Source organism: Anopheles aquasalis, chromosome 2, assembly GCF_943734665.1.
Source record: "Anopheles aquasalis chromosome 2, idAnoAquaMG_Q_19, whole genome shotgun sequence".
In the NCBI taxonomy this organism is placed as follows: domain Eukaryota; kingdom Metazoa; phylum Arthropoda; class Insecta; order Diptera; family Culicidae; genus Anopheles; species Anopheles aquasalis.
Window position 1 is genome coordinate 7,437,501 of NC_064877.1, and position 20,000 is coordinate 7,457,500.

At 47.7% G+C, this 20,000-nt stretch overlaps 1 protein-coding gene across 2 annotated transcripts in view; it reads left to right on the top strand.

The window, feature by feature from the left end:
• LOC126571986 (serine-rich adhesin for platelets) overlaps positions 1 to 20,000 on the top strand; it is a 40,383-nt gene that overhangs the window by 16,192 nt on the left and 4,191 nt on the right. Inside the window, exons 1-7 of one of the 2 annotated variants that reach the window (XM_050230946.1) lie at positions 7,498 to 7,579; positions 9,083 to 13,523; positions 14,076 to 14,172; positions 17,309 to 17,530; positions 17,980 to 18,539; positions 19,041 to 19,213; positions 19,648 to 20,000. The exon at positions 19,648 to 20,000 is cut by the window's right edge and continues 4,191 nt beyond it. In XM_050230946.1, coding sequence (XP_050086903.1) covers positions 9,258 to 13,523; positions 14,076 to 14,172; positions 17,309 to 17,530; positions 17,980 to 18,539; positions 19,041 to 19,213; positions 19,648 to 20,000 — 5,671 coding nt within the window. In that variant the 5' untranslated portion in view covers positions 7,498 to 7,579; positions 9,083 to 9,257. Of the gene's footprint in view, positions 1 to 7,497; positions 7,580 to 9,082; positions 13,524 to 14,075; positions 14,173 to 17,308; positions 17,531 to 17,979; positions 18,540 to 19,040; positions 19,214 to 19,647 lie in introns of those variants that run through there. The other variant, XM_050230945.1, reaches the window with a different exon arrangement.

The following is a 20,000-nucleotide window of genomic DNA, read 5'->3' on the forward strand; positions in this document are numbered from 1 at the left end:
GTATTGATTGAATTTGCGAGATACTAAGTTGCCCCCGGCGTTGGAGCCGCTGTTCTCCCATAACGGACGCTCGAACCCGCCCAAAATCCTTGATCACTGTACCGTGAATTCGAACCACAGAAACCTCATAAGCTCACACAAATGAGAAGATTTGTGCAGAGCCCCTTTTACGTAATCGAAGGATAAGGGAGGGTGGAATTAGTTTTTGAAATTTGTTACTCCACTAAACCCCCTTCAGTGCTGTGCTCCATCCAATTGGCCTGCAGAGTTTGGAAACTACCTCTCGAGCAGAAGTAGTTTGCCCCCAACACCTTCTAGTTGTAGGTGACATGCAACAGTCATCCTAATGGCGGTTCGGGCATAACAGGTTGCACTACCGCTCAAGTGTAGTGTACCAATCATAAATCATTACTGGACCTCCAGTCCCCACCTTTCGGCAACGAAGGTCGTATGCAAACTTCGAAGGGCAGGTTCCCAGTCCACGTGTGTGCGTGGTTGACCATCCAGGGGGTCAGGATTTTGGTCAGGATTTGCCCTGGTCCGGATCGAAACAGATTTTAGCTTGACCATGCCGTACGAGTACCGAACGGTAGGAAAAGAAATAAATTTCCAACGAAAACCGAAGGAACGGGCAGAAACCATTTAGGGTTTTTGCTGAAAAGTTTTCCGGCCATGCGGTTGAAAATAATCATAAAACTAATTTCAGTCCTTTTTAACGTGGAACAAATAATGGGCTCGTGGACGCTCACGTGCGTGTGTGTGAGTTTGTTCAAATGGTGTGCTGCCCATCGAAGAATCGAATGTCGCTTTTATTTCTGTAAATTACGACCACTCGGTGTACCATCTCTGATAGCCGTCGTAGCGGTGGTAATGGGGGCTGGTGGCCAAAGCTCACACTCTCGCTTTATAGGTGACCTTCGTCATGAATACATTGCATTCTTTATGATGAAAAAGTTTTGGTCTAACGTGCTGGAGTCATTTTCAAAATGGAGCAAAGAATAAGTTGAGGGCAGGATGTGTAAAAGGGAGAAACAAATGTGAAAATATGTTTCCCGCCTCTTGTGTGGGGAATGTGATTTTTTTAGGTTTTGAGTTTTAATTTAAAAAATGCATAATCTATCCTGCACTTCATATCTATCCCTTTTAAATAAATATTTCTCTATCGTTTTACTATCCTTCAGAAAGGAATTTTGCACAATGTTGGCAGCATAAAAAACGTATCGATGTAAAGCAAATCTACTTTAATATAGAAACAAATATCTTTAACGATGACGATGTTTCAACATAGTTAAGAGCCCGATAAGCATCTTGTGATCAAATGATTGTACATATAGAAGTTCTATACATGATAAAGGATTTGGCTTTTATAGATTGTATCACTTACTTGAATACTTATCAATCGGTACAATCGATGGGAAGTCTGAACGGGCTATAAAGACGTCACGAGCCGGGTTGCCGTCTGCTATTCTCATGCTAATACGCTACGCCACAGTGAGATCGTCATACAACGCGTATAGCTCCGAGTTGTATCAGCTTCTCCATCGTCACCTCTTGATCGCTGAAACATTTTTTTAAAGAAATTTTATTACAGAATATAAGAGATAGTTCTGCAAATTCAATCCAAAAGAAAATTAAATCCTACTATGAATATCGTGTATGTTAAATTCTGATAATTCTAAGGAGCAGCATCATGTGTTTAGATATTCTAAAGATTTAAATTAAGCTTTTAAATAATTCAACTTTGGGAATCCAACATGAATTTTGCAAAAATAAAAGGAATCGCTCCTTCAGTCATCGTACCCCCGGATGTTAAAGCTCCCAAACTTGTTACAATCAGCGTGGTACAGCGTATCACCGTTGTCTAGGGCTTAGTCTCTCCAGTTTTGTCAGGCCGAATAGCAGCACGAAGCCCGAAACGCGAGCGAAAGCGATAAATCAAATTTATATTTTCCGTCGTCGTTGGTCTGTCGCATCATTTCACGGGGAGACCACGATGGCGTCTCCCCAGGCGGCTAGCATGCGTACCGCGAACAAGCATGAGTTGAACGAAGATGTGTCTCTAATACAACCGTTCTAGCCACCGAGAAAGTCCCTCATTTCATCCTTCATTTGAGGGGCCTACCGAGTGCAACCATTCGGTGTGCTGGTGATGCTTCCGCTAACGCTTCGGTTCCGGTTTACGCTTGACCGTTCTCCAACAAACAGTGACGCTATGCTGCCCAGAATCGATCGAGAACCGACCAAAAGCGACACGCGCTAAGCCACCAAACGACGCCGGCAGCGTGGTGTTCACGGTGATGTAGCAAAGGGTTACCGTTGCTGTTGTTGTTGTTGTGCCATCATAATCGGGAAAAAATTGGAAAAACAAGGGGGGGAAAATAGCCCTGAATCACCTCCTCCCTAGTAGTACCCTGTGGTCCGGATACAACGCGACCGAGCTTCGTGGCGAGATGATAGAAAACATGATCCGAATCGCTCGTCCTCGACCTTGGCTGGCATCCCATCCCTCGGCGAGGACGCCCTTGCGCGCGCGTGTGTGTCCTTGCCCTTGTTCCCTCCTCACTGCTTGTCGACTGTTCACCGACTGTGTTCATGCGTACGAAGCATCTCCTCACTCCAGTCTAGCCGTCTACAGCCCGGGCGGGGGAGAGAGGGGTTCGAGGGTGAGCGTCCTGACGCGCATACTCCTGTTGGTAGTATTCTATGCCGTCGTTCTGGCCGTCTTCAGTCATCAAAAGTGATTGTAGCGTAACGTAGGTTAGGTTACGGACTCCGAACCCCGAACCCGAGAGAACTCCTCTCCGTGGTGGGGACTGCCGAGGGGCTCCCGGAGAAGGCTGATGGAGATGGTTTTGATGCTACGAGGGGGGATTTAGCGTTTGTTTCGTGAAATATAAGGGGGAAATCGGGATCGCAGCCGGAGCAGAAGACATTTCCCATTCTCTGGTCCGTTCGGTGTGGCGTCCTTGCTGCAGATGCTGTGCTGGGCGTACGCACGTTTGTATGCGACAGGATGCGACCATCGTCTGTGTATGGTTTTTTGGTGGGGTGAATGCCATTTCGTTCGAGATCTCGTTCACTCTCACTCCCTGGTTTCTGTCAAACGTAATAAACTTCATGCTTTCAGTAACGAACGTGAGTAGCACGCTATGGTTACGATACTTAAATATGATAATTACGACTCACACCAAACATAATGTTGTAATGACGCCAGAAATTCTGGAGAATGTGGTGTATGCACCAGAAATAAAATGTATTTTAAATCATCTACAACATTTCTCTTTGCTTTCCGCAAGAAAAAAGCCGGCTATTACGAAAGAGTCTTTTGAATATTTTTTATCAAAATGGCTTTTCGTTACCAATTGCTGACGTTTGTAGAGTGTGTAGGGTTCGGTTTGGCATGCCTTTGGTCCCAGAGGGATTTCGAAATACAATTGAGTCAAAATAAAAGGGGAAATAATGTGAAGAAGGAATCGATCTCGTCGCTTGTGACCAGCTTTTTGGATCAAATTCGTGTATGTGCGCCGTTGAGCAACATAACGCTTAGCCAAATCGCCATTACTGGTTACTCAACAGACTATTCGATGTACTTTCCCTTCCCTTTTATGTTTCCGTAACTCCAAGAAATCGATCGTATCACAGCACATCACTGTTTGATATGAAATGAAGAAACGAATTTCACTCTGACCGTCAACTCTCGTTACACAAGAGACAAACCTTTGCCCCCTGCCATTGTGTTGCGAGAACAGCGACTGACATTTCCGGATCGGAAGTGCGTGTCTTGCTGGCAGAGGAGGACTGTACGGAAGCTGCGGAAGAGGCCTCCAAGATCTCAAAGTGGATATCATCCAGGAAATCTTTATTGCAATTACGGAAAAGCCCTCCTCTCCGTGTCACTGTTATCTTAATTGATTATTCCAGTGACCTTTTGGGTGGCAAAAAAAGGCCGTCTCAAAATCAAGAGCGGAGAGGCCCCAAAGGACTTCTGCGTCCCTTTTGCAAAGCCGATTGGCCTGGGGATGGTGGTCAGTGTGCAAACATTAACACGTTCTGGCGCAACGAACAAGAAGTCAATCTGCAAGGAAAACAAATGCCGAGTGGGGGGACCCTTATGCTAATGTCAACCAATACTAGAAGGAAGCTAAAATGAGAAGTTGCGAAGCATAAAAAAAGGATCAAACGCGTACACTGGGCAACTGGCGTAATGCAGAGCATAGCAGATGGACTCTGGTGTACCCACACACACATTCAACCATTTTTAACCGGGAAAATGTTTTTTTTTAAATGCTGAAATCAAAAAAGGTAAATACGCACACAGCAAACAGAGAACCAAAAAGTACCAAAAAGCAAGCTCCTTTGCCAACACATGGCTGGCTACCACCCTGAACAACATTATTATGCGTATGTGTGTGGTACCTTTTTTCTGGTTGGATTCGGAGGTAAGGTAAACTTTAAATGTTCAACTTCCACATTCTGTTCCTTTCTCTTTCTACCTCTGCGTTTTGTAACAATGCACCGATGGTAAAGAAGCCATCTTCTGGTTGTTCGCCAACGAGTAGGTAGTGTCTGGTGTGGTGCTGTTAAGGGAGAGAGGTAGCCTGCTGGTAGACCATTTTTATGCTTTTACCTACCTCGAAACCCGGCATCGGCCGGACACTGCCGAAAGGCTTAACACCACGCGCTAAACACACTAACCACCAGCGGCGACATGGCACGAGTGGACGAAACCCCCCCTGGTGTGGATGTGTGTGGCTCTGTCATTAACTGAAACGTTTTGGTTAATTTAAAGTAATGAAATTCAAACTCCAAACCCTTCCGCACCGTTGCCGAGGTGACCAACCCATTGTGGACACACGGGTGGGCTTGAAAATGTGGTCGTGTGGCCAGCGAAAAGGTAAAATAAAACATTATCCCAACGCGCGAAAAAAGCAAACAAATTTCACGTCTTCTCCACCACCATCGTCTCGTCGTCTTGCCCCTTGCTTGTGGTTGTGGCAGGAGCGCAAGTCTGGCATTTTCAAATAAATCTTTCTTGCATGATGATGATGGCATGTTGGGGTGGCAGGCAAGCAGGCAGGCAGGCAGGCAGCCAGGGCACGATGTTGACTAACGTTTCCCCGGGTGACGCTGCTGGTGATGGGGTGGTCACTTGGGAAACAAATTTGCCAAAAAGCCGATTGCCTCCAGTGGAAGCCTTTTCCCCGGGACCGACTGGTGGTGTTGGTGGTCACCGTCGTACAGTTTTGGAAGAAAATACTAGTCCACGTTCGAAACCTCATTATTCATTTCTTTACCCTTTTTTATCCGGAAAAACCACCAGAAAAGTAAACAATTCAATATTTAACAAACGTCCAGCAGTGCTGTAGAGACTGTTGGGGCGCTTGTGTGTAATCCCGTTGCTCATCCTCGTCACTCTCGGGGAGACAAACAACGTTCGGCAGATTCTGCTTGATTAGTATTGAAGCAGCCATGGATAGAAAGAGTTCAACAGGAAATGACCATCCGATGGACAGAGGCTACTTGACTGCATCTTCTCTGGAGTTTGGCAAACTCCTCTTCCCTTTTGAGGCACCTTGGCGCTCCCCTGGACATCCCTTTTGAGCATGAAGTGGCCAAGTTTGTGGCAATGCATCCTCGTTTAGATGTGCGGGAGGATTGGAGGTTTTTTGCTGAGCAAACATTGTGCCGGAAAGTTGTTGGACCTCTTCTCCGTTATCTTTAAAACACAACAGTTAGCCACAACCTCGATTCTGCTGACACGATGCTCCATGTTTTGCATCTTGTCCGAACTTGTCGGCACACTATCGAATGTGTAGCCAACTGTACGACAAAAGATGTTGTGTTCCTCCAACACGGAAATTGAGGTTTCCGGTAATCGGAGTGGAAGAGTGTTTAGAGTTCGCCGAATTGTGGAATTGGATTCTTTGCCTTTTGAGAGTTTTACATGTTTATATACCAAAACACCTCCTAATTGGCCTCGTAGCTAGTGTTCTTCTAAAAGAGACTGCCGTCCGAAGGGGCTGATTTTCTTTAATGAGTCAACCCATGCTAACATTGTAATGACTCCAGAACGTATTTTTCCAAGCTTTTTTTCCGTGATCATCGCCGCTGGCGTGAGGTATGTGGCGTACGCTTTTATTTTTTAGTGCCGCTATTATGCTCCCTCTCTTCCCGGGAACGACGTAATAGTGTTCGTATGTTGTTGCGTGTTGTGTGGTATATGCTGAGATAGTATGGGGCACGCGAGATTCAGTGAGAAAGTCGTGAAAAGATAGCGAACACAAGAGCAAGTGGCTGTGACGAGGGAGCGGAAATAGTTGCCAACCCTTTATGTGGCAAACCGATGGGCTCTTTTTTGTAAACCGGACCGGAGGGATCCCCCGTTTTATAATCTACAATACTTTGTTGTTAATAATATGTTCATCCAATTAGCCCAAAGATTGGTTTTTGTTTGCATGAAAAATCAACCCCAAAGGATCGCTCGATCACCGGCATTCCGATGACAAACGTTTATGCTTTTCCTGTTGGTTGGCAGAAAGCACCAGGCGGCAGCATAGATTTTTAATGCGCGACGCCATTCCGCCAACGCGCTCTCGCACGGCGCTCAGCATAAAACATGCGCGATGTATTGGTGCGATCGCTCGTGCGCAGTGCGTTTCAAGAGAGAGAGAGAGAACGAATTGAGAGCGAACGATAACTCGCTCAGCACCATCTCGCTTCGAGCTGTGGATTGAAGGAAAAATTCGGAAAAGATGATTGAGAACGCTGCCCAAACCGCTGTGCCAGCTTGGAAAAGCGCCAGATCGACGTATCATGGACGATGCTGAGAAAGAAAGGCAAAATGTCGGACAAAAGATGAGAACCGCTGAGCGCCTGGGGCACCGCTCAGGAAACCGAAAAGTGCACTGTGATCCAAGGAGTTTAGGCAAAGAATAAAGGGAATACTGTCCTAGAATGTGTTTCTTGGAGTTTTTTGTCAGCAAAAACCATTGAAGCGAATAGAGATACACGGTAATTGATGCTGGAATATGTAATTCTGGGGCAATAACGCTCGGTTTTTTGCAATAATTTGTGACACCAAGGCACAAAGAGTTAGCAAATCTCAGGCGGAGACTTCCGAGAAAAAGCTACGCGGCCTACGCTGCTCGTTGGTGTGCGTAAAAGGGTGCCTCCGCTCGCTCAACGCAGAGAGCGGAGAGTGAAAAACAACTTCAGCTGACACCTTTTTTTTGAGGCGTTCAACTCGATTCAAGAAATGCAATCGGTTTATCAACTCTTCTGATCATCGCCTACTCCTGCCAGCGCCTATTCCTGATCGGTGTCTATAATTCTTGGAAGTGCGTGCGCATTGTAAGCTCGATTTCAGGGCGCAGCAGGTGTGGTGTGCGTGAGCGAACGGGTCGCCGCGTACGTGAGAGATGATGGCGACCGTTGCGCCGGGCGACGGTGGCCGGGATAGAAGGGTTGGTTGACTTCTCAGTTTTCTCTCAGCGCTCAGCTTGCATGGGCGGGCGGCGCGCGTGCGTTTGTTTCGCGATTTATGTTTTTATCTCCGATCCCTGTGGCTCAGCGCGGCGCGGTATGTTTGGTTCCTCCTTCCATTCCTGTGTGCGTTTAGCGGGTTCTGTGCTGCACGCGTTGAGGTAGTGCGTGCTGTGCGTGCGTGAGCACAAATTTCGTGCCACGAAGAAGGGAGAGCGGGAGTGGCAGTGCGTGTTCACCATCACACAGCGGCCGCACGACATTTTCGTGTGTTTGTTTTCGAAGCAGACAATCGCGATCGCGACTAACTATGCTGCCGCTCCGGCGATTGTTGCCTTTTGATAGTGTGGTGGCCAACCGCGAAGGAATGTGTGGCGACATCTGCTGAGCTGGGAGCGCACAAGCGCCGATGTTGGTTACGTTATCCTGGCGAGCCTTCATTTTGACAACCTCTGCGCCGCCCGCTGCCAACCGAGAGGAGAGAACCGTAAGCTCTCTGGCCGTTTTGCGTGTGCTGAGTTTTGGCTCGAGAGTTTCGCCGAATTTTCGCGTGGCCAGCGAGCCAGGAATGCGCATGAAAAGGTTGATAATTGTTACACGGAGTTTTGTTGGTGCGAAATCCGTCGCCTCTCCTGCTGGTGATGGAGGTGCACGACGTGCATGAGCGCTCGCGTGTGTGCGTGTGTGTGCGCGCTTAGCGGACGCAGTTTGCAGTTGGAGTGTGCGTGCGATGGGGAGCTTATTCGCAAAAAAGGAAAAATTGTCATTTTTCTGCTTACTATGATCAGCGACCAGGCGCCGCATTATTTAAACGAAAACGTCCATGGCACACTACCATTGCAAGGATGCGTTTTTCGGCTCCCGATAAAATAGAATGCAACGAAAACGGTGCTACTCCAAGGCTGTAGTTGAAGTGCAGTTGGCTACAAATGTGCATCTCGCCGATGCTGGGGTGCATCCGGCTGCAGTTTCGAGGCTCTCACTTTGCGGAGCGAGAGAGCCAGTGTGTGAAAGTGTGTAAAGTAGCGAAACAGCGGAAAAGCGAGAATGTATTTGCCAACAAACTGATCTCCTTCTGCATTACTGCAGGGCACGGTGCATTCGGGGTGCATTTCGGGCTCGTTCGTAAAGAGGGAAGGGTAAAGGGGGGTGGAAGAAAACCCATTGAGTGCCAACTTTTCCATCCCTACCGTATCTCAACCATCTTTGTTTTGGCAGGCATTGATGCGAGTGGAAAACCATTCTGCTGCTGCTGCTGCTGCTGCTGCTATGCCCCCGATGCGCGCTCTGAATGAAATAATGAAAAGAATTTAATGCAAATTTTCCAACTTTTCATTGCTGTTGAGTGTTGGTTTGCCTGTATGTGTGCGTGTCGATTCACAAGCTCACCGTTAGATGCCGGAGCGTAAAAGTTCTAATTATCATTCAAAGTAACGGTGTTTTTATGTTCTACACCAAAATTGACCGTGGACAATCTGTTCCACATAGGAACACAATACGGGTCAATGTTTTTATTTGTTATTTTTAATATTGCTTCGAGATTTCCCTGCGATTTCCACCAACTAATATCGAATTTTACGTTTTTTTTCTTGTTTTGCAGATTTTTCACCAAGCAAGGACCTTTCAGATAGACACTGTGTCATTTTGAACGGGTTTAATCACCATTAGTGCCACCGCGTGGGGCAAGAACAGTTCGAAAGGAAAGTAGTCGACGAGGACGGAAAATCCACGGTGGCTACTAACAGTTCGATCGCCCCGTTCTCTTCGTGCCTAAGATGGCAACGAGAGAAAAAAAGGCGAGATCCTTAACATCAGACTCACCTACACCGTTTCTACTGGGCAGCGCTAATAGTGGCAGCAACAGCAACCTGACCGCAACGACATCTACCTCCACCAGTTCCACCATTTCCCCGAGCACGGCAGGAAACGGAACAACGGGCAACACATTAACCCTCGCAGAGACCGCTGCCAGCGGTACTAGTGGAGTCAGTAACAACAGCGGCAGCGGTGGTAGTGCTTCCGCTCCAACCACACCAACATCCAGCCGTAAAGGCACCGTCGCTAGCGTGCACGGTGGCAGTAGCAGCAGCATTGCGAGTAGTGGTGTCGCAACTAGCGGTAGTAACACTTCATCAAACACGCGGGCATCCTTGAGCCGACAAAAATCGAAACAGCATCTGGTATCATTGAACATCGGTGACGAAAGTGGTGCGACGGGCGAGGAGTCGTTAGTGACAGGCGAAAGTTCGTCGCACGTCGCTGCAAGTCCCTCATCCTCGACTCGCACAACGAGGGGTGGTGCGTCTCGAGAGACGGAAACATCTCCAGCATCGGCCACTGGAGCAGGATCAACTTCTACCAGCAATACCTCGTCCAGCAGCAGCGATGTCAGCGCTAGCGTCACCAGCAAGGAGCGCGATGATGTGATGCCATCGCCATCGTGGTCATCATCGTCGTCTAAGGATCGCACCAAATCACCGGCTATCGGAGCACGGCGGGCAGCGGCCGCTACTAAAGTCGCCACAACTAGCAGCACTACTACCTCGGCCTCATCCTCTGCGTCGGCCGTGGTGACTTCCACCATCTCGACACGAGCCGATCGTCGGCATCAAGTGAAGGGGGGCCTGAAGCGAGCCGCTCTTCTGAAACGCAAAGCAGGAAGAAAGATCATCGGAAAACCGGTGCTCGGGAAGAAGGGTGTAGTGCGGCGTAAGTTGGCCGTTGCCGTGAAGGCAACAAGAGCCGCGGCAGCAGCAGCTGCCGCCGCAGAGAACGTCGACAAGGATAGCAAATCCATCAAGGACGAAGAAATGATCGAACGTACGACACCGAGCCTGCGGAACGGGAAACCCCGTAACTCGGATAGCCCAGTACCGAAGCGAAGGGCCGCACAGAAATCTCCGGACAATAGCTGGTCCACTAGCCCTTCGGGCAAAATCCAGCGACGACGATCGGTGTGCGTGTCCAAACTGAACGAACTAGACGAGGAACCGGAGCGGCAGACCGATACGGACATGAAAACGAAATCATTCGTACTGGACAAAATGTCCGAGACCTTCAACGAACGGAAGGCTCCGGGTGGGGGCGGTGTATCGCCCGCCATTAGCGAACGAGGAGGTAGTGGCGGCACTTTGCGCCGTAGCACTCGCCAACGGAAGAGTACGGCTCGGGATAAGGAGGAGTTTTTGTCACCACGACTCAAGGGAGCTGGCAGTGGCAGTGCGATAGAAATCAAGATGGAGTTGGTCGATCAGTGTGACGCCAGCGAGGAAGAGATCACTGTAGTGATCGAGCCAGAAATGATCCCGACATCAGTAGCAGTAGCAGCAGCGGTCCCACTTACGATCGACACCGCTGTAGTGATCGATGATGACTCGATAAAGGATGGACCTCATAGTGATGGCACTGTCAGTATTGCCAGTACCAGTGGCACCGGTGATGTGGCAGTGGTGATGGTGTCCACCGTGGCAGCTTCGACGGGCGGGCTGGTTGTCGAGAAGGACACTTCGTCTTCGCTCAGCCCGGAGCTGGTCAGTGAAGGTGTGTCGGAGCTGAGCGTGAAGGAGTGCTACGGGGAGCCAGCCTTTCTTGAAAACAATCTCGGCATCGAGAAGGATCCGAAGTTGGGCGAAATCGTGCAGGAGCGTTTCCGGTGCGACAAGGTTAGTGGCGAGGATGTTGATACGGATGCTAGTGCTGTTGTTGCTTGTGAGGAGCTCGTAAAGGTGAAAGAAGAGGCAAAGGAGGAGGAGCATGAGAAGAAGGACCAAGTGCCAAGTGCTACTACCAGTGGTGGTGGGGACAGTGGTGAAGGTGCTCGCGTTGATGCTACTGGTGTCGATGGTGGTGGTAGTGTTGACGATAAGCAGCAAGTAGCTGCTATCAATGGTAAAACAATTGAGTCCGAAAAGAAAAAAGTAGAAGACGAGGATCAGGACGTGGTAATGGTAGTAAAAGAAGAGTTGGAACTAGAGAAGGAGGCACAGCCGAACGAGATGACTGAAGTGCAAGAAGGCACATCACAGAACGATGAACCGATGATCGTTGATCAGCCAGTTGTGTGTGAAAAGGAGGACCAAAGCGACAAGCCAGACAAGTCTGAATGTTCTGTTTCATTGGTGGGAGAGCAAAAGGAATCCATGGATGAGGAAATGCCTGAAGTGATAACCGTGGAGGATAAGGAACTCGAACTGAATGAAGCAACGGGCGAAGCGGCGGTTGCAATTGCAAATGATGCGGAAGCTGATGCTGAGGAGCAATCAAAGTCTTTATCGGTGATTCCATCGGCGGAACTGTCAACCGATGTCGTCATCATCGATGACGCAGAGGAGGAAGAAGTTGAGCCAACCGTCAAGGAATTATCCAAAACAAAGGCTGATTGCAAAGAGAGTGCTTCCGATGAAGCCAAGTCATCGGATTCCTTGCCAAATGTTGTGGATACCAGTTCGAACGAAAGTACTTCTGACAAACGTGCTTCCGTTTCACCGAGTACGATCGAAGGCGCAAAGCTAAATGGCGAAAGTAGTGAGAGTGATGCTACGGATAGTGACAAACAGTCGAGCAACCAGCAGCTTCAATTGGCAGCACAAAAGCATACACCACCACCAAAGCAAAGCTCCCCAGCCTTGGGTGGTAGCCGTGCAACAACACCAAAACCCGGCAAAACTTCCTCAGCCTCAACTACGACTGGCAGTAGTAGTAAAGAATCGAAAGCAAAAACTCGCACCACAAAGGAGAAAACGAAAGAAGATGAAAAGACACGCGAGGAAAAACTGCGCCAGGAAAAGCTTCGAGTGGAGGAGAAGGTGCGTGAGGAAAAGCTACGTGCCGAACGATTGCTGCAGCAGGAGGCCGAGCAACGGCTGAAGGAAGGTTTGCAGAAAAATACGAAGAGAGCGGTAGAGAATGGCATAGAAGAGGAGGAACCGACACCGCACGCAAGCAATCCATCAAGTCCCAAGCAGTCCGATGAAACGGAAAAGAAGACTGAACCTGCCACTGCCACCGAAAGTGCCGTAAAGATGATCTCGATCGGTTCTCTCAGCTTACCCGCCATCACACTTCTGAAGAAAGACAACGGAGTCGCTGCTGCAACTTCTGACACTAGCAGCTCAGGTGACTCTCCGGCAGCCAGCGCGGCGGAGGCCGAACCAGTCTCAGGGAAGTTCAATCGATCCCGATCGTCATCCCGTTCGTCTCCGTCATGTTTCGGCCGGACTTCCAAAGAAGAGAGACCACCGAACAAGCAACAAGCGGAATCACCGGTACCGATCGTTGCGAAAAGTGAAAATGCCGGCAACGCAAACGCCCGTGTGACCAGTAGCAGCAGCAACAAGTTGGAGGCTTCTGCAACACCATCGTTAAGCATAGTCAAAATTGAAAAGAATGAAGAAGGTGATGACGAGCAGCAGCGTAAGGTCGAGCAGAAACTGAAAGACATAGTCCTGCCTGCAGTGTTGCTCGAAGAATCCGATGATGCGGCGAAATTGAAGGAATCCCATCTCAAGCACCTCGGTCTGTTGACACTTCAGGCAGCGTCCGAAGAGAAGCAGCGTCTGGCGGACCTAAAACCAGCAACTCCACTGACCGCGGGTGATATGTTGCGAGACGATGCTGCAGGTGGTGCTGGTGGTGCAAGTGGAGGTGGCGAAGGCTGGCTAGCGGATTCTATCAGCAAGTCTACCGGTGGCGCCGCCGCCGGCAGCAACAGTAGTAGCGCCGGTGGTCGTGGTGGCAATAAATCAACGCGCAGCTCCAAAGATGAGTATACCGTTTCGATGAAAACGGTCCAACAAAAGGGTGGTTCGGGCAGCGGCCGGGGCAGTGAGAAGCGCAAGCAGCAGCGAATGCCACTGAAGATGACGTTCCAGAAGGGCAAGGGCAAGGGCAGTGGACGTGACTCGTCCTCTAATGGGTCGTCAGGTGTGTCCAGCAACGGAGGCGGCGGTGGCAGTAGTGGCCCTGGAAGTTCTGCCAGCGGCTATGCCACCGACAGTGGCACCAACAACGGTGGCGACTACTACACGATCCACAGTAACGAGGTGAGCAAAAGGAATCATGGATGGATTCGATGTTGAATGCTGGGCAGATAGTAGATGGCGAATGCGAGCGACAAAAAGCGATTGATACAAAAAAAAAGGCAGTCAAAAATTAGATGGGCAGAGCCAATGAAGGTGCTCGATCTGTTTGTCCCAGCATCACGACGGTCCTGGTTCTTCTACCAGATCTTTTTACATTCAAACTTACTCCTAGTGTCTCCTCCTTCACCAGACCAGCGATGATTCCTTTTTCAAATTCATGTGAAAGGAAAAGACATCGTCATTGCTTTGCCCTTTGAATGCTATTATTCTTGATCATATGCATTAACCCATGAGACCATTCAATAAGAGATAGAGAGACCATCTTAACTAACGCTTTCTTAAACATACGGCCCGTCCGTCCTTATATATGTTTAAAAAAAAACTAACGCTTTCTTGCCGTTCCGCACTGTACCATAAGCTTTCGACGCTATCTAACCTGTTGCGTTGCGTGATCGTATTGTATAAGGAAATCCCGATTGATTTTTCTTCACTCTTTCACTGTCTTTTCCACAGGCTGACCATCATTCGTCCAATTCATGCGATGGACATGGACACCGAGATAGCGGTGGTGCTGGTGGCAGGAAAACTCATAGTCGATCTCATACCACAGGTAAGTGTACGAACAATAAATAGAAGTAGCTCTTTCTGGTAGAGAAATGTTTCAAATGCAATATTAAAGATTTGCAATCTTTCAAAGAATGCACTTATTTAAAAACATCTGCAAATTCAAATTGAGAGGCAGATATTCGTTTATGGGCAGAACAAAGGCGTCCAATCAAAATTCTGAAGCATGTACTATCTCATAATAGCTTCGCCAATTCTATGTTGCAATCAGTGATTTGTCATGTTCTATTAGCCTCCACACAATGTGCAACAAGTAATGGAAGCATTTTTGGGTGGGTCATGGAAGCTGTTACTACATCCCTAACTATCGCTAGATAGTAGAATGGAAGAATGAAGCATTAGAGCTTGAGTAATCTGATGTGTTCACCGGTAGGGACACATGTACGGAAGGATTTGAACTCAAACAATGTTTTCGAAGATGTAACAGACAAAAAAAAAACATCGAATCGACACCCACACCTACCACGCAGTCCTACTGCAATCGGAGGTTGAATGGTGGACGCCATTATTGTCGGGGTGTGTTATTACAATTGTAATATGTTTACACTGTTGGGCAGCAGGTGGTGCTGCCAGGAAAAACCAACGATCAGACGCAACGAGATCCGTGCCTGTAGCTGGCCGTAAAAGCATGTCGTCTACAATCACTACGTTGCGTGGAACAGAGGATGGGTTTGTCCCTTCCTGCTCCTGTTACGATGGATATGTTTAGATAGGATAAAGTCCCACACTCCAATCCAAATTCCGTCCATTCGTTGCCCAACTACACGGTGTCACAGTGTTCCCTGGTTTGTCGACTAGTTTCTGGCGACTATACTACGCTGATGACGTTTTTTGAAGCAGCAGTAGCAGTGGGAGGAGGGTTTTATGGCAGGATTGTCGGTTTTTGCTCGAATGCAACAAAAGAAAGACAATTCTTCCCCTCCATTCTTTCTGTTCTTTTAGAGTGCTTCCTTCTTTTTCAACGAAACTCAATTACTTTGCCCGGACATTCGGTGGGATTATATTATTTAGATCAAGAGATATATAATCCCTAAACCCTTTTTAATTTAGGGCAAGATTATAGAAGATATAGTTCTGTACTTAATGCTCGGTGTGTGTGAGTATATATGAATTAAATTCAACAAACCACGCAGCATGTATTTAGAGGTTTAGAAGGGCGGCATTAAGCAAATTAGGCGAGGATATTAGCCAGCTTTATGATGGCTACAACCAATGGAGACGCATGGTTTGCCACTTTGGCGAATGGATTTTGTTAGCAGTGCTCGAGAGCTTTTTATTTTGCATTTAATATATTTTTACCCAAATTATGCCATCTAGTGCATCCTGCTTTGCTAGTAAATTCGAAATCATTAAAAAATTTACTCCAGCATGCTGACACGGTCATGGGGCGTTATGGCTACATTTACGGACCATCCATTCGTTCCGCTTTGTCCTATTTGGATGCTCATAAAATCCATGCTTCACGACGTTTTATTGAACGTTTCAACTCAACCAACCAACCTCTATATGGCACCCACGTCATCTACTCAATCTTTACAGAACGCGAAGCTACACGGGTAAATAGAGAGATTTAAATGTTGTCAGCGATTGTCATCGCAGCATCAACTTTTCGACGTTTCCTCTCCCCGGGTGATGATAATAATTAAAATTGTTGTCATAAAACCCGCTCAACGCTCTTTCCGCATCGGGCTAAGAATGTTGTAATGTAATTAAAACATCGCTTAACGGCTGAAGATTGAAATTGCGCGGAAGCGCTCGCCCGCTGGATGCGGTGGAACTGATTCTGCCGTCCTTTCCAAGGATCTACTGAAACGATGGGGTGGCTTTGGGATGCCGTCGACTACTTCCTTTTGTTCTTTTTTGTTTTAATTTCTATTTGTCATCTTTTCACTGAGTGTCCCAATCGGATTTGAGAAGAAGGGTTTCCTCATTGACGCCGTATGATGATGAATATTGACATGATAGGGTCTGGTGGATGGAAGATCGAAAGCAAAACCAACAAGATGGTAATAATGCTTCTCTTTTTTGTGAAAACAATTCACTTCATTAGCATGACCATAGGAAGGCCATAGTGAAGCGTAATCCCGCTGGTTGTTTTAAGCAAGCAAATGAATATTGTAACTTGATGTCGACTTGGTATCCGTGATGGAATTGGAGTGGGCGAAACGAAGGACAAAAATGAGCAAAATGCGGTTGTCAATAATACGATGAAGCCGTCGTATACTTGATCGGATTTGTTAATGTTCCGATTCGACAAGCTCAATCAACAGAACTAGGCGCTTCTTCGCTCAGCCGTTTTATTCTATTGTGGTATTAAATTTATGGAATATTGAAATGCTGAGCGGCTCGGTTCGATATCTCTGATCACGATCCTATCATTTCTCATCCTCGAATGATGGAGCCATTAGTGCCTCAAAACGTAGCACACAATCTTACAGTTTAACCATCATATGGAGCTGGGGAAGGGAAGGGAAAAAAACGAAAAGAAATCCCATTTATGACGGGGTCATCTTTATCAAGCAAGAGGCAGCTGGCAACCCCACATCCCGTGGGCGCTGGGGATGAAGTTAATTTTTGACGCGGGGCAGGAGTGAATTCTAATGAGGGTAACGGCGATGCGTCCACTGTTTGCTACCGCCGAGAGCCACTCGGGGGTATAAAGTAAATGTTGACGGAAAGAAAATTCTTCCGAGGGTAAGAAGATGCACGGCAGGTTTGGTCTGTTCTGGCCCCAAAACGGAAAAAGCGTACTCTAATGGTCGGTGTTAGCCATCCTGCCTGCTCTGATGGTGAATTGGGTTGATGATTTGTTGATTATTCCGTTACGCTGATGACACCTTTTTCACACTCACCGTTTTCACGGTGGCAGAGAATGAAGTAGGCTTTGCCCAACAGGAGAGGTAACGGTAAAAATGGTTGAATGATTTTCAGGGAAATTGCTACTTGTTAAAATGAAGTGAAAAAACGTTTTCTAGCATTAATTCCTCCTCTAACGGAGCACGGCAACGAATCAATATAACGATTATGAGGCAGACTGCATATTAAATTATAATTGTTTTAAATTGTTTGCTAATTGCATCGCTCACCTGTTACCGCGTTGTGGGGTGTTTTCCCTCTTCCAGATGGTGTGAATCTAGCGGAAGCAATCGGCGAGCCGCCTTCCACTAAGGAGGTGATTCAGAAGGCGCTGGTCATCCCGGAGAAAGCTTCCTCGTTCAAGGTACACCCGGATCGGTTGTGCCAGGACCAGTGCTTCTACTGTGGTGGTAAATTCGGGCTGTACGACACACCGTGCCACATAGCGGCCATCAAGTCCGCCGACCGGCAACAGAAAATTTTACTAGGTAAATAATGCTTTCACTGTTTAACAAACACCTCATCCACTTTTCTATGAATATTTTGTGGTCCGTAACACAAAAAACAATACACTGATGTCTCTTCAAATGTCGAGTAAATTTTTCGTCTTAAAAAAATCACAAGAAACACTAGGACGCGAACTCGTTTCGACCACGGTTAGATAAAAACTAATTCATTTTCGAATGCAATTTTATGGCTATGTCTACTTGGTTGGTATTTGAGGATATTGGCTGCCAGGTTGCTAAGTTCGTACCGTTTCGATATTCATTTGGAGTTTTAGGTTTTTTTGTTTAAACGGTACGAACATAGCAAGCTGGCAACGTATGTGAACGATATTTGAAGTAACCAAACGAGCATCGGAATGCAAAGTATTTCTTCGAAATTTTCATTCTAAGATTTAACCTATAAATGATAATATTTATTCTCTCTTCGACAGCCGAATCAAAAATCACCCTCGATAGTTGCCTTTGCGACGCTTGCTTCCGGCATGTCGATCGTAAAGCGAACTGTCCCTCGCAAAAGAAGAAGGTTAGTTCCACCGTTACCAGCAACGAAGGAACATTATCGGCAAGTACGGCCACCACAACCACCACCACCACCAAGGCCACGCAGCAGCAATCAACTGTGACACCGATAGTAATCAAAATGACCACCAACAAGGATGGTTCCACGAGCATCACTGGTCAGCAGCAGCAGCAACAACAGCCGGGCACTGCCAGTGAGCCAACGCATCATGGTGTGAACAAGGTGCGCGAGGTTTGTGCCGTGCGTCAGTGTACGGCTAATGCAATGCAGTCCCTCCGGCGCCGTTGGGTGATGAAGATGAAGCGCAAAATCGGCAAACATCTGGACATCAATCTCGAGCACACACCGAAACAGGGCAATGCGGATTACGTTTCCATCTGCAACAAGCATTACGAACAAATCGACCACCTGATGATTTGCGCCATGTGTACGAGACAGTTGCAGCGGAACCAAGTGTACCACATGTTCAATGTAAGTAGCATCCCTTCGTCTATTCTTACCATCACCATCACGCGCTTCATGGAAACCAAATCCTTCCTACCGCACTCGTCTAATGGCATAAGACCGCCATGCCGGTACACCGGAAATAAATGGCAATAAATTTTGGGCAAACTTTACCCCAACGTGCTCGCGCCACGCTAACAGTGACGGTGCCACAGCAGATGGTATGCGGTGTCGGTTGGTAAACTCCATCCGCCCCCAGCGATGTGAGCCAATTGACTGTGGCATGCGAATCCGCCCAACCAAAGACGATGCTATTCTGTGGCTCCAGTGAAGACATCAGTGGTGGCCGCGCGAAGTTTCCGTCTTCTATTCGTGGTGTCGTCACTGTCAATGACTGTGGTCTAGCTATGCGGGCGCCCAATACCTTTCCCTTCTCCATTTCCATGTGGTTTTAAGCTTCTTCCACTGAAATCATCTCCCTCCTTTTTTCTTGTTTCGTTTCATTGTCGAACACGCTCGCCAACGCAGAATATTCCACAATTAGAGCGCCTGATCCAGGAGCAGGGCATACCGGGAGTGAGGCTGAGTAGCTCGGAGCTGGTCGTTTGTAAAATATGTAGATATTATGCTAATTTATTGCTTAAGCCACCGCCGGATGTGAACTCGCAAAAGTCTCAATTTATTGCGAACTACAATCGAAGGTAAGCAACACTCCGGAGCTAAACGGAAAACGGACCGGCACGCTCAAAGACGATGGCGACAAGGACGAGGAAAACGACGACCGGTCATTAGTTTGTTGTTTCCGGTTTCCTCTAAAGGGTGTTATTGCGTGGAACAGACACGAAGACATCGTGTCTGGTATTTCAGAATGGTTTAGAGGATACGTTTGTCTTGGAATTGAGTTGTGAGTAATTGTTGGGGTATCAAAGGGCATATCGTCATGACGATCAACTTGAATAAGCTATAGCGGCGTCGTCGCACATTCCATTTAACTAATATCCCCTCGAAAATCTGAATGACCGTGCGTCTCCATCGCCTTGTCGCTAATCGTGTGAGGTCTCTCTATGCCTCTTCTAATTCGCGAGGTGCATGTTTGTCTTTCTACCCTATGCTAATATCCTCTTGCTATCGATAGATTGTACAATGCTCGGCATCGGAACAACGAGCACGAGGAGGTGATGATACAAGCGGTGGACCCGGCATCGGTCGTCTCTTGCCGACAATCATCGTCGAACGCCGACATTGTCATCTCGGACGGCGACGAAGAGGAAGCGGCCGAAGAAGGCGAAGAAGAAGAGGAGGAGGAAGTGTACCCCGCTGGTGCCACCTTGGCACTACAGCAGCAACAGCAGCAACAACAGCAGCAGTCGTTCCAATCCGTATCGGAGCTGTTTTCCATCGGTGACAATTCTGTTTCTTTGCGTCGTCGTGCGAATCCACGAAAATCACCGGAAGTGAGCATTGTTGAGAACAATGGTGCAGTCGTTG